Source organism: Panicum virgatum, chromosome 9K, assembly GCF_016808335.1.
Source record: "Panicum virgatum strain AP13 chromosome 9K, P.virgatum_v5, whole genome shotgun sequence".
In the NCBI taxonomy this organism is placed as follows: domain Eukaryota; kingdom Viridiplantae; phylum Streptophyta; class Magnoliopsida; order Poales; family Poaceae; genus Panicum; species Panicum virgatum.
This window is the reverse complement of record NC_053144.1, coordinates 5,824,920-5,838,471: the sequence shown is the minus strand read 5'-3', so window position 1 is coordinate 5,838,471 and position 13,552 is coordinate 5,824,920. Positions and strand designations below refer to the sequence as shown.

General features: G+C 44.3%; 1 protein-coding gene across 1 annotated transcript; it reads left to right on the top strand.

Moving 5' to 3' along the window:
• Positions 1-3,448: 3,448 nt before the first annotated feature.
• On the top strand, positions 3,449-4,933 carry LOC120649629 (protein PHLOEM PROTEIN 2-LIKE A10-like). The gene has a single exon (XM_039926475.1). The coding sequence runs from the start codon at positions 3,553-3,555 to the stop codon at positions 4,669-4,671; it is 1,119 nt and encodes a 372-aa protein (XP_039782409.1). The 5' UTR covers positions 3,449-3,552; the 3' UTR covers positions 4,672-4,933.
• The last annotated feature ends 8,619 nt before the right edge of the window (positions 4,934-13,552 follow it).

The window sequence follows — 13,552 nt, the reverse complement described above, 5'->3', positions numbered from 1 at the left end:
TTGTCGGTACCCCATGACTGGGGTACCCCCTCTTGCTGTGTCTAGGCAAGAAGAGCTTTGTAGTTATCCGGGAGCACCACGTGTTCCGGAAGAAGCAGGCGCTCAGCCCGAACAGCCGGAGGCTCCGGACCTCCCGTGGAGGTCCGGGTCCCCGCGGAATCCCGGACCCCCCTTTGGGGTCTCGGACCCCCGGTATAGTAACCGGACCCCTCGCCAAGGGAAGGAATCGACACTCCGCCTCGGGGTGGTCCGGAGCCGCCACGTGTCTGCAAGCACAGACACGTATATAAAGACGCTTGGTCTCCATATTAAGGTTCACCTACCGCTGTATTCATTGCGGTAGGAGGACGTCCGCATTGATGTAGCAGAAAGCCGAGGCGATTCTTTGACCAGGGGGCACTATTGATCGCGTATTACCAAGATGCATAGTGGGGCTGCTGGCGCCGCCCACGCCGCGCCTGTCAGTCTGCCATAACAGATGGATACGACGGCTCGGCTTCACCCATTATGACGCCTACATAATAGCCTCAACAGGTCACGCCGCAAGCTACGTTCCCCCAACGGGCACCTTGCTGACGGGACAAGAGAAGACCACCCTTCGTCAGAGGGCCAGCAGGGCATGGAAGCGTATCGGAGGAAAGATTCGTAACCACTGTAGCCATTTAAATACTCTGCGCAGTATGCTGCACAGTCACGTTGGGCCCACTTGTCGGGGCCCCAACGTCCTATGTATCCGCACCCCTTGGTCTATAAAAGGGGGCGCCCGCTAGAAGAAAAACTCAGGCTGGGGGAAAAAGCCAAGACCCGGCAGAGGATAGATTCATAAACAACAGAGATCAAAACCTCTCCCAGTGGATGTAGGGTATTACGCTCCGGCGGCCCGAACCACTCTAGATCGTGTGTTCTTGTGTGCTTGTCTCAGAGCTAGATTAGCCCAATCGCCTAGTACCTTACCGAGCACTCCCTCTCTGGGAATAGGCGGGTGCGTTCCGCCACCCGGCTGTGGGTACCCTAGAAACCCCGCGACAAGCTTACTTAATCTATGATTTGCAACAGTGATGCTACAGTAGCCATCCGTTAATTATGGATTAATCATGGATTAATTAGCATCATTAGATTCGTCTCGCGATTTACAACTCATCTGTGCAAAAAGTTTTGTAAATAGACTTCATTTAGTACTTCAAATTAGCAAGATTCTTTCGAATTTTTTTTTGCGTTTCAACGCCTGAAAGCAAGGAACAACAAAAATTCCTGCAAACTTTTTTTTTGAGTCACCCCCGCCGTGCTGCACACCGTCGGACGGTAAACGAGCGGCCGTACCCTGTCTTGTTTGCCATTGATCTGGTCCTGTTTACCTTTGTTCATACACGCCTCTGCAGTCCGCACAATCTCATGCATGAAATGTAATGCACAACATTTTAGAACAATAGAGCTCTGTAAAACAGCCGTGCCATTGTTGTCTTTCAATCTTTTCAAAAAAGAAGAAGAGAAATTTCTGTCCACATGAGGTCTGGCTGGAGGCACACCACGGCGCATTCTGAAGTCTGAACCCGAGGCGCTGTTGGTCGGTACACACATGGCCAATTGGCCATGATCAAAGTCAGCCAGTGGAAGGTGGGGGATTCTCTCCCCTACCGGTGACCAAACAAAGTCAGCCAGTGGGGCACGTGCATCTGGCAAAGCTCAAGTGATTCGGCAATTAGTCATTGTGCTTGCAAATCGTAACCAGGCAGAGAGAATATTTTGGTAAGCACATTGCTACGCATGTGGTTTTTTAGGTTGTCTCCTGTAGATCCATGTATGATTTTTAATACATAATTTTAAATGATGTGCAGGGGAAACTAGATGGTTGCTTCGTGGAATAATTGCCTTATAGATTAAAATTAAGGACTAGGAGACCGCTTAGACCTTCTCTAGTGGTCGCACCCACATTCCAGATGGCGACGGGAGGAATCGAGGCAACGATTGGAGCAAGCGCACCTTCAAGGAGAGAGAGAAGCATCCAAGCCTATTTTGGGTTCGATACCTCCCAACTAAAAAAATCGAACAAGTTCACTTGTTTTTCTCGAACACGAACAAGTTCATTTGTTGCACACCTGTGACACGAAAACAAATCACGATGTTAGAAAAAGGGAGAACGATGGTGCCGTTGGGCATGACACCGATGGAGGACGAGCTGGCTTCCAAAAAAGTAAAATCTTTCCTATTTTCTCAGCATGCTCCGCACCCAACGCTGAGAAAGGCCTTAGTCACCATTATAAGAGTTGTTATTATCACACTACTTACAATATTTTTTTCCTCATTCCATAATTATAGAGATATGGTAATACTACGAGATAACAAAAACGACAATCTATCGTATTGTAGAGATTGTTTATTCAGTTATCCCAAGATGATTTGTAATTGCATAAGACCACCTACTAGACAGCTCCTATGTATTTTTCCTAGAGTCATCTCTGAAACCTTGAGATTTTTTTTTTCGAAAATAAAACCCCGAGATCTTGTCCAAGCAGGAACGGAACACCAGAGTTTCGAGGGCAGCGCTGCTCCTGCCTGACGGGAAGAGGAAGAGAGAGTTCTCTTCGCAATGGAAACAGTTACCTGCAATGGAGCAAGGCTCAGAATCTTACGTGACGAGCTCGAAGTCGAAGAGGATGCTCGAGGTGGGCGAGTCAGGAGACGGATCTAGGCATTCGAGCACGTTTTGTTCCATTTCGATCAGCTCTGAGAAATTCGTTTCTTCAGACGTCTGTGTTGCCAACCATTTGAGTGTTCCGTTCGTATTTGGGCCCTGGCGGGGCCTCGAGGAGTATTATGGGCTTCTCACTTTTTTGTTGCGTCCAAAATTCACCACCAACACGAGAGTCTTTTCGGCACATCAACTGAAGTTGGGCTGGCCCATTTGAGTTGCAAAATGTAGCCCTCCACTGCACTTGAAATATTTTTCGTTCCACGTGATATGCAAATTGAGCGATGCACGGATTGCGTACAATAAAAAGGTGAAAGTGACCGCGGCACGTATGATCCGAATGGTGTTGTAATCTTTCTCAGCTGGTTATCCTTTTGTATGTATTGGGTTGCGAGCCGGCTATCCTCAACTTTTCCCTTCTGCAAATACATACTCCCACAAAATACATAGATAGTCTTCAAAAAAATACATAGAAGGGTTATCGAGCGAAATCTAGAATAAAATTAGCAGACTGTACAAGTAAATTTATCTGCTGCGAAATTTCACCTCAAACTCCTAGCTTTTGACTTGAACGCGCGTTCGTCATATTTAATTTTAGCCGACTTTGGAATCCGGATAAAAGACGTGACCTAAAATACGTGACGCGCACGTCCTCGACTTATCGGACCCGGCTCCACACGGTCCGCGGCTCACATTCACACCCGACGGCGAGGCGAGGCACGCACCACAACCGCCGCCGCAAGGGCCCGTCACAAAAAAAAAACGAGCCCGGCACGCTACGCCCACCGCGCCACCGTCCCACGCTGCGTCCCCCACCCGACCCGACCCGGCCCAGCCAACCCCTATCCTCCGGCGACCGGGGGATGGACCGCCTCGGCGCCTTCTCCCGCCGCCGCCGCCGCTGGATCCTCCTCGCCGCGGCCGGCGCGGCGGCGGCCGTCGGCGCGTACAAGATCTACCACCACCCAGCCGTCGCGGCGCGCCGCCGCCGCCTCGTGCGCCTCGCCGCGGCCGTCGCGGCCTTCGCCGACGCCGCCGCCTCGTCCGCGGACGCTGCCGCGCTGGTCGCCTCCGACCTCGCCGACTTCGTCCGGTCCGACGCGGACGAGGTGCCCCGCAGCGTCAGGCAGCTGGCCAAGCTCGCCGCCTCCCCCGAGGTCTCCGCCACCGTCTCCGCGCTGTCGGAGGCGGTGGCCTCCGGGGTGCTTCGCGGCGCGGGGTCCTCTGGCCCCGCCCCCGGGCCCGGCGGCGCCGTGGCCCTCTCAGATCGGCTCGTGGACAAGCTATTCTCCGACTCCGGCGAGCGCCTTGCGTCCGCCGTCGCCGGGAGCTTCGCCCGCCATCTCGTGCTCGCCTTCTACTCCGCCCCCTCGGCTCCGGGGGAGGCCTCCTCCTCCCCCACGATGTGGATCAACGTGGTGGCGACCGGGAAGTGCCGTAAGGCGATTAGCAACTGGGTCGAGGTCTTCGTGGGCGCCGCCGTGAGGGAGTTCGTTGACAAGACCATCCATATCAACACCTACGAGCAGCTCTTCGAAGGGCTCACCAATCCGAAACACGATGCCAAGGTCAAGGAATTGCTTATTTCGGTGTGCAATGGGGCGGTCGAGACCTTGGTGAAGACCACCCATCATGTCCTGTACAACACCAATGACAAATTGGAGGGCAGTGGCAACGCAAATGGAAATGGTGGAGTTGGGGAAGGGTGGGTGGAGACTGTGTCGAGCACGCTGGCAGTTCCTAGCAACAGGAAGTTTGTGCTTGATGTTACTGGGAGAGTAACATTTGAGACGGTGAGGTCATTTCTGGAGTTTGTTCTCTGGAAGCTGCAGGACGGGGCAAGGAAGGGCGGGAACACCGTGGTTGATAGTGGGCTGCATGTCGTGAGGTATATGAGCGATAAGTCTATGGTTATTGCTACGATCTGCATCACATTGTGCTTGCATGTCTTGAATGGGACTAGGCTCTTGGTCACAGCTTGAAGCTGTATGCGGCAGTTTGGGGATCTTTCAACTTGCATAATTTAGCACATTGTTTGTATAAAACTGTAGGTAATCATACTTGAAAGTGTAAATCCAAATACGGAGAAGAGTGGAAGATGGTGAATTGTGCTGCAAGATTCTGGGGCGTCGGATGTTTGTCATTGATTTAGCAGTTAGTGAGAGAATGGTTCATATGTTGTATTGTCTGTTGGCAACCATATTAATGGAATTGATTGGCACTTAGATGTGTGGTATGCTTTAAGGATTCTTTTGAGTTTGATCAGTGAAGCATCGATGGTATCACTGGTATTGTGTATTGCACAAACAAACTATCTGCAGAGGTTGCCTTCTCACAGCATTTCAAATTGTGCATCATCTCAATTTTAATTCCCATGATTTGAGTGATTTACTCACAAGCATTTATGCATGTTGTTGGTCGATGAAATGGTATCTTTTTCATATTGATCTTGATTTTTTAGACATTTACAAATACTACTCATACCAAATTGTTCATCTTGATATTGTTTCATGCAACATTCACAAATGCTAGTCATCTAAGTCACCATATGTTTGGTGCGATATTCCAATCTAGAATCTGGTGATTTGGTTATCTTGTGTGTTCAATTATTCAACTTCAACATGTGTATACCAGAGGCTGAGATTAATCCGTTGGAGCTGACAATCTTGAGACATTCTTTGGTTTGTGGGTCCGCGTAATTTGCTTTATGTTACTATTTTATATACTTATCGATATTGATTTCACCACCTGGTTTTAGATCAAGATATCTTTTGCAACTGTTTAGAATTTCATTTGTCGTGTCATTTCCGTTTGGATATGACCTGAAGGTAATGAAAGGAAATAAAAATTGTACTTTGCAAAATTTAGCAGTGTATTGCCATTTTGTCCATTTTCGCCAAAGCATCCATTGATTTTCCGTGATCACTCCACAACAGTCCATAGTTTTTAGACATTCATCACTCTCATAACTACTGTGATACTATCATACTATGATGTGATCTATGGCAATCTGGCATTCATTTCTATCTCGTAACTAAGATTTTAGACATTGATTGGTGGCTGTGTTGTGTACTTGTTTTTATATGCAAGTTATATGCAAGTGCACTCCAAATATTGGGATAATTTGTATGATCTGAGCTTATCCATCTGTAGTTTCATCTGAGGTCACTTTGGAATGCAAGTAGCTTGCTTTATTGAGCATTGGCCTACATGTCGATTCGCATTTTCACATCCTGATCTCAAGCCATGTTTTTGTTTCATTGTTAGGGCCCTTTTTACTTTCTCATATGAATTGTTATCCTTCAAATATGGCGCACGAAAACAAAATGAATTGTTTATGATCCATTAAAGTTGGCCGAGGCATGTCTGCCTGTCGTAGGCTACCTTTATTTGCACATTCGGAAATTATCCGTGTTCATTGATCTTTCCTGTTTTCTCCTTAAAATCTGGGGACTTTCCATCATATCTTTGAATCTGTGATCCGCAACATCTTTGTACAAGTCTGGAGTTACGACTTCAGGTTCTAACCAGGTGGGGTGGCTTCCAAGTTTGAGGCTTGAGGAATCAAGGAGGTCGCTTCACAATGTTTACTCTGAGCAAGACTTGAACTTGCAGAGTAAAGCTACTGCAGGGCCAAGTCCAGACTCCAGACCAGATTGGTAGTTTGGTGCCGAGCTGCGGCCTGCGTGTGTTTATTTGTTAGCCGCCTGGACGCCTGGCGGCTAACCAGGCTTCCTTTGAAGTTGCGATCCGCTTCGAGTCCCCGACTGATGTATCCTTACTTCAATCAGCGTGAGTTGTAGAGCTTTTTGCTTCCCTGCAAACTCTGAAGATTTGTTTATATTTCTACACCGACCAACAGGTTGGCTCGCCGGACTGAAAACAGTTGACAGCGCAGGGTTTATTATTATTAATATTATTGAGATTACAGCGCAGGCAGGTGGTCACGCGACTTTACAAGCCGCTTTTTGCTGGGCACGGTTAGGCGTCGCTTCAGGTGATGTTAGCGCCAACGGATCAATTTTTCTTCCGAGAGAGCACTTTCTATTAGATCGAGATTTTAGACGTGCCAACGGTACTCTGTTCGGACTGTTTTCCTTTTTTTCACGTGCATACATGCAAGTGAAGACAAAATTGATGATATCACCCATATGCAAGGGGAGTTTGTACAAAAAAAACGATAAATCTTAAATGGTGCGTCCAAATTAAATTCCAATGACACCACTATCTTTTTATGACAAGATCGTCAAAACAAGATCACACTTGCTTATGTTTGCACAATATTTTTTAAAAGTAGTTTTAATACTAAACAATTAATTTCGGCTACTAGGAACAATTATTTTAACAACACGAACAAATGATAATTTTCTACGAACAAAAAAATTAAACATGACGAACAAATAATAATATACTACGAACAAACAACTATGGAAAATTTGGATTCGCACCATTAAAAGATCCCAAAGTTAGATATATACCATCGTTATCTCACTGACATATGGGGCTCACATGAGTTAATGACACGTGGATCACGATGGTATATATCTAACTTTGGGATCTTTTAATGGTACATATCTAATTTTTTCAACTATTAAACATCACGAACATTTAATTGTATAGGGTAAATAACAAAAATGCATATCACGAACAAATAGATCAATGTCACGGAGCAATTTAATATATAAAGCGAACAAATAATTTAGCATTATGAAACAAATTAGTTACACGCAAAAAATAATTTGACATGAAGAAAAATGCAGCTACATAGTTAAAAAATGTTTTTATGAGCGAATAATTTAATCTACAAAGAATGTCGAGTTAATCTTCATAAAGAAAGTCTAAGATCCAGCTGCTTTGTAGATTAGAAACAAAAAGAAACAAAAAGAAAAGAGTAAGAAAACAGCAAGAAAAAAATGAAAAGAGTAAAAAAACAGTATGCTACTCAGGGGTAGACTAGGAGAAGAAAAAGAAACAAAGAAAAATAAAAGATCAAGAAAATAGAAAGAGAAAAAAAGAAAGAAAAGAGTAACAAACAGAAAAAAGAAGCCTAGCTTTGCATGCATGCAGTGCTCATTGCTACTACTAGTATGTGATGTTGAAACAGTAACTTCGTAGCGCGTGTGTAATGGGCTGCTATAAATTTATTTGGTCCAGTCAAATCACTTTGCATGCTGCCTCATATAACTAGTCAATAGGCATCAAATCAGGGCGCACCGAGCTAAGTGATTGGGCTAAATAAATTAATCAAATAGCCCACCAACAAATCTAGCATCTTTCAGGTGATGGATCGTGAATTTGCAGCCCGCGCGACATATAGCCTCCGTGCTTTTTGCTGGCCCGTGAGTGCGCAATCAAACGAAGGCGTCAGCCATCCCACATTACGATCCGCAACAAAGAAAGATAGAGAGGTGGCTTTTTTATTTTTATATTTTAAAAAAAGTTTTTTACAGAAATATATTTTCGGTTTCACATTTTACAATTTTATACCCCTACTGCCCGGCAGGGGGGCAGCAGGGGACCTACCGCCCGGCAGGGGGGCGGCAGGGATCTATATGTAAATAAATATAATTTTTTTTTGCGTGGAGACCCCTGGCGGGAGCCTGCCGCCCCCCTGCCGGGCGGCAGGCAGCCCGCCCGCCCGGCAGGGGGCGGCAGGCTCCCCCCAAAATATTTGCATCAATTGAAATAGGCTTAGAATTGTTACCTAAGGGACATGAATAAGCCATATGTCCCCTTTCCCGACATAAGTAGTATCTTCTCTTTTGTTGAGCCTTTTCTTCCTTACTCATTTGATGCTTCTCATTGCCTTGCTTCTCGTTGTTTGCTTGAGCCTTCTTCTCAAGCTTGTTTGGGCAACCCGAAGCTAGGTGACCAATATTGCACAACTATAGCACTTGATGTGAGCATGCGGATTCTTCTCTTGAATCTTGTTCTTGCTCAACATCTTGGCATCTTGAATATGAGTTGGATGCCTTGCTCTTGCCTTGCCACCCCTTCTTGTTCTCTTTTTCATCATCTTCAAGTCATCAACTTGATCATCATGGTTGCTCTTGACTTGAGGTTGGGGTGCCTTCTCTTGCTCAACTTGTGGCTTTGATTGAGGTTCTTGTTGCTTCACCAATTGCTTGGTTGGGCATATTGAGGTGAGGTGACCCCAAGTGCGGCACTTGAAGCATTTGACATGTTTAAGCTTCTCTTCTTCCTTCTTCAACTTGAGTTTTTCTTTGTTGGGGCAACCATTTGCAAGATGTCCCATCTCATGGCATTGAAAGCACATGAAATGAGATAACTTCATTTCTTCTTACTTCTTCATCTTCCTATTATATTTATTATTGCCCCATTTTTTGCCTTTGGCTTTGCTCTTGTTGGAACCAATGCCACTCATGTCACCGAAGCTTCTTTGATTTTTGATTATGCTTTCAAGGGTGACTTTTAATTTTGTCCACCTCTCTATCTTGTTGCTCAAATACTTCATTTCATTTTTAAGTTCATTGTTCTCCTTCAAGAGTTTAGTCTCACAAGACATAGAAGTAGTACAAGCATCTAATTGTGAAGAACATGACATAGATAATAGATCATCACATAAGGTTGATACATGCTTCTTGCCTACATCACAAGGGTTAGCAATATTTTGCAATTGATCCTTTGACCCATGTGATGAGCTCTCACTAGTTTTAATTTCTTTACTAGAAAATTTGTTAGTGAGTAAAGCATGGTCTAGTACAAAATTCTCATGAGCAACACTAAGCTTCTCATGAGTCAATTTTAGCTCCTCATGTGAACAACTCATGACATAAAGTAGATGCTTTTGTTGTTCACATGTGTCTTTGAGAAAGAAATTTTTTTCCAATTTGGTTGTTTTGGCTAATACTTTCTCAAATAATTTGGTCATGCTAGCATGTCTACTCAAGAGCTCATCATATGAATATTGCAATTTGATACATTTGTGTCACCTTGTGACATGAAGCTCATCATATGAATTAAGATTAATCACATTGCAATTTGATACCTTTGTGTCATCAAGTGTGCTTGGAGTAGAATCATAATTTGCAACACTTGAATCATCATCATCAATCATGTCAAGTGAACTTGTTGTAGATTGACTATCATCATCATCACTTGACCATGAGGTGGAGCAATCTTCCACAACCACCATGTCATGGATGTGCTCATCATCCTCATGCACTTCCTCCTTGGTCTTATAATCATCATGATCATCGGAGGCCGCCCCATATTTCTAATTTAGATAACTCCAAATCTCATGGGCGGCTTCTTTGTCCATGAACTCACCAAGAATGCAATTATGCAAAGATCTAAACAAGATGTTAGTAGCTTGAATGTCTAGATCTAAGCATTTCTCTTGTGTTGGAGTTAGATTTTCTTCATCTAACACATGAGAAAAACCTACACCCACCATCCACCACATTTGAGGACAAATAAATTTAAAATTGCATATCATCCAATTTTTTCACCGTGCAAAGTGTGTGCCATAAAAAATATGTGGACACTCAACATCTAGCCCATAAGTCGACATCCTCTCGGGTCGGTAAGGACCACAAATGAGAGACCTCGGCTCTGATACCACTTGTAGGGTCGAGATGGCAGACTAGAGGGGGGTGAATAGTCCTTTCTAAAACTAATTGCGCCGGCTAACCGAAACTTATGCGGAATTGAAACTATTTGCTTAGCCAAGACTTCACCCCTCTAACTATGACTCTAAGGCACCTCCAAAAAGATCCTACACAAAATAAATGGAGTGCCAAGCTAGCAAGAGCTCTCCTAACAAATCTAATGCCAAACCACACAAGCCGAAGCACTAGTACTTCACAAATAAGGGGAGCTCCTACACAATTCTAATGAGCAAAAGCACAAAGCCAAACCTAAGCTTACTAGATGCTCAAGGACAAGGATACACAATCCAAACCCAAGAGCTCAACTTGCTTAGCTACACAATTTAAGCAAGAGCAACTAATTAAACTACACAGGCTAACTAGTTACACTAGGATCTCTACTTCTAGCTACACAAGCAAGAAGATGATTAGCAAGCTACACAAGCTAACTAATCACTAGAGAACAACTATACAAGCACAAGATATATATATATATATATATATATATATATATATATATATATATATATATATATATATATATATATATATATACACACACACACACACACACACACACACACACACACACATATATATATATATATATACAAGGCTTGTGATTTGGAGAATGCAAACCACCGAGAAGAGTAGACAAAATTGACACGGTGATTTTTATCCCGAGGTTCACTTGGTTGCCACCAAGCTAATCCCCGTTGAGACAAGCTCCAAGGTTGCCGTCGATCCTCTTGCTAGTGGTGACTCTCAAGTCACACTCTCCCACGTGGAGTGCTCACACCGAGCTCTAGTACATGATCCGGCCGAACCACTTGTTGCTCTTCACGTCTTGCTCAACTAGAGTTGCTCTTCGCGGCTCCCGTGGGGTGAGTACAATGCCCCTCACAATCTCTTCTCCGGAGCACCGCACAATCTTCTTGCGGGCTTCAACGGAGCCTCTTTCCACCAAGCCGTCTAGGAGGTGGCAACCTCCAAGAGTAACAAGCACACCGGCTTGCAACACGATCACCTAGTGCCACTCGATGCAATCTCTCAAAGCAATCGCACTAGAATCGCTCTCTCACTCGATCGGATGATTACTATCAAGTTTAACCCTGGGCATGAAATACCAAATACCGAGTACCGAACCGAATTTACCGAGAACCGAACCGAAAGTACCGAAACCGAAATATTCGGTTCCCTGTTCGGTTCCTAGTTCTGGGGAACCGAATTTACCGAGGTATATTCAGTTCTGTATCTCGGTAAACCGAAGTACCGAACTAGTACCGAATTACGCAAGTAGCAGCTCATGTTACGTATCTGTTATGTATTTATGGACAACTTTGTTACATATTGTGGCAGTACCGCCCAAATTAATCCGGCTCAAGTGCGCTAACCATCACCCTAAAGATAATCCCGGCCAACACGCACTTCAAACGGAGTAATCCGGCAGTGCTGTCGGGTAAAGTCCCAAAGAATCTACCTGAGCGTCGATCGAACCCAAAGCTTACATGCAACTCACACGAAGGTGAGTCCCGAAAGTACAACAATTCCCAGATACATTACATTACAGAGTCTTAAATTAATTATTACAAACCAAGTTCGAAATCTCCGAAAGGTACTTGAAGTTCGAATTGAAAGATGCTCAGAGTTCACTGCAGCGGAAATAAAACGAATTCTAAACGACGATACATGATGTCATGATGAAGCCCGTACATGACGTCACTCGGCATTGCCATCATTGGCCGGAGTCGTATCCCACTCCACCGACCAACCAGGAGGTAAAACACACGGCCAAGTCAAACTAGCTATCTGATCTTCACATGTATTACCTGAAACAAAGTGGAGCCACAAGCAAGGCTGAGTATACTAATACTCCGCAAGGCTTACCCGACTAGGATATATCTAACCCTCTAACTAGACATGCAAGGCTTTTGGCTTGAGGGGTTTTGTTTTTGCCGCAAGCAATAAAGAGTAAGTCCTTATTTTCTGATTTTAGCTTTCAAGTTCTAGTTTGATTAACCATTCTACATTAGCATCTATCCAATAGCATACATGGTGGAAAAACAATTATTTTTCATCATTCAACCATATTTCTCATCAGTATTGTTCCACTTCTTACTCTATGTGGCAAAAGGGTTAAGCAGTGTCAATATCCGTGAGAGACGGACGATTCGAATCGAATTTGTTAACCTGGCCAGGCAGACCTAAACACACGCATGGGGAATGCAATCACCCACGCGACTTTTCCCCTTTTTCCCCGGGCATGAAACAGGCCCACCGTCCTAGGGTGCCCTGCACCCGTGCGTGACCATAGACCAGACAGTGGGGAGTATGTTCCACGGCCGGTTCCATCAGGTACTTAAGCTTACCGATTACCATATTCTCGGCATGTGGTTAGTACGTTCAAACGCTTAACCACCACTACCACACACCGCGGCCTTATCCATTTTGACTAAACAAACGGGGTATCACAAGTACAACAACCCCGCCCGTAAACCTTATATTGCAGTGTGTAGTAAGCATTCAACTCCTATGAGCTCGCGAGTGACAGGAAATCACTCGACTTCTACCGAACCATTAGCATAGCCAACTAGCGACCTACACATACTAGTGTTCAAGTATAGATATCTAGGATCATGCAACTAAGGTTCCAAACATTTCCTGCAACTTAAATGCACAATAAATAGGAATACAAATAGTTGCATAAATTAAAATAGGTAGGACATGCTCCGGGGCTTGCCTTGCTAAGCAAAGTTAGCCTTGGGCTCTTCTGAACTTTGGTTCGGATCTTCGGCGGCTTCAGTTAGATTAGCTTGGGCTTCACGCTGCTCATTCTCGGACTCTGGCACCAGCTCGTACGTACCGTCGGCGAGAGTATGCGTATCTATATGAAATACACATGCATGAATTGTGTGACCGTAACAATTTATTATTTACTTCACTATAAAGTTGTAAAATATTTTCTTTACATCTCCTTGGGCAATCATTTATATAGTATTATCTAGATTAACTATTTCTTATTAATTAAGTGGGGGTTTTGTTAAAAAAAGTTATTTTCAAGTGCAAGCATGGAATATTTAAATCCGCTGAAGGGTATAGCTTCTGAAGATGGAATTTTTATGTAGAGTAAATTACTTAATTACAAACGTGCCATAAAATTTTCAGCTATTTTTACTGAGCATATTAATTATAAAAAAAGCATTAAACAGCCACTGCTAGGAACAAGATTAATTTGTATAGATCAAACCATGTA

What these genes read in the sequence shown, in the direction of transcription:
- LOC120649629 (XM_039926475.1), top strand. Translation starts at nt 3,553, where the DNA reads ATGGACCGCCTCGGCGCCTTCTCCCGCCGCCGCCGCCGCTGGATCCTC.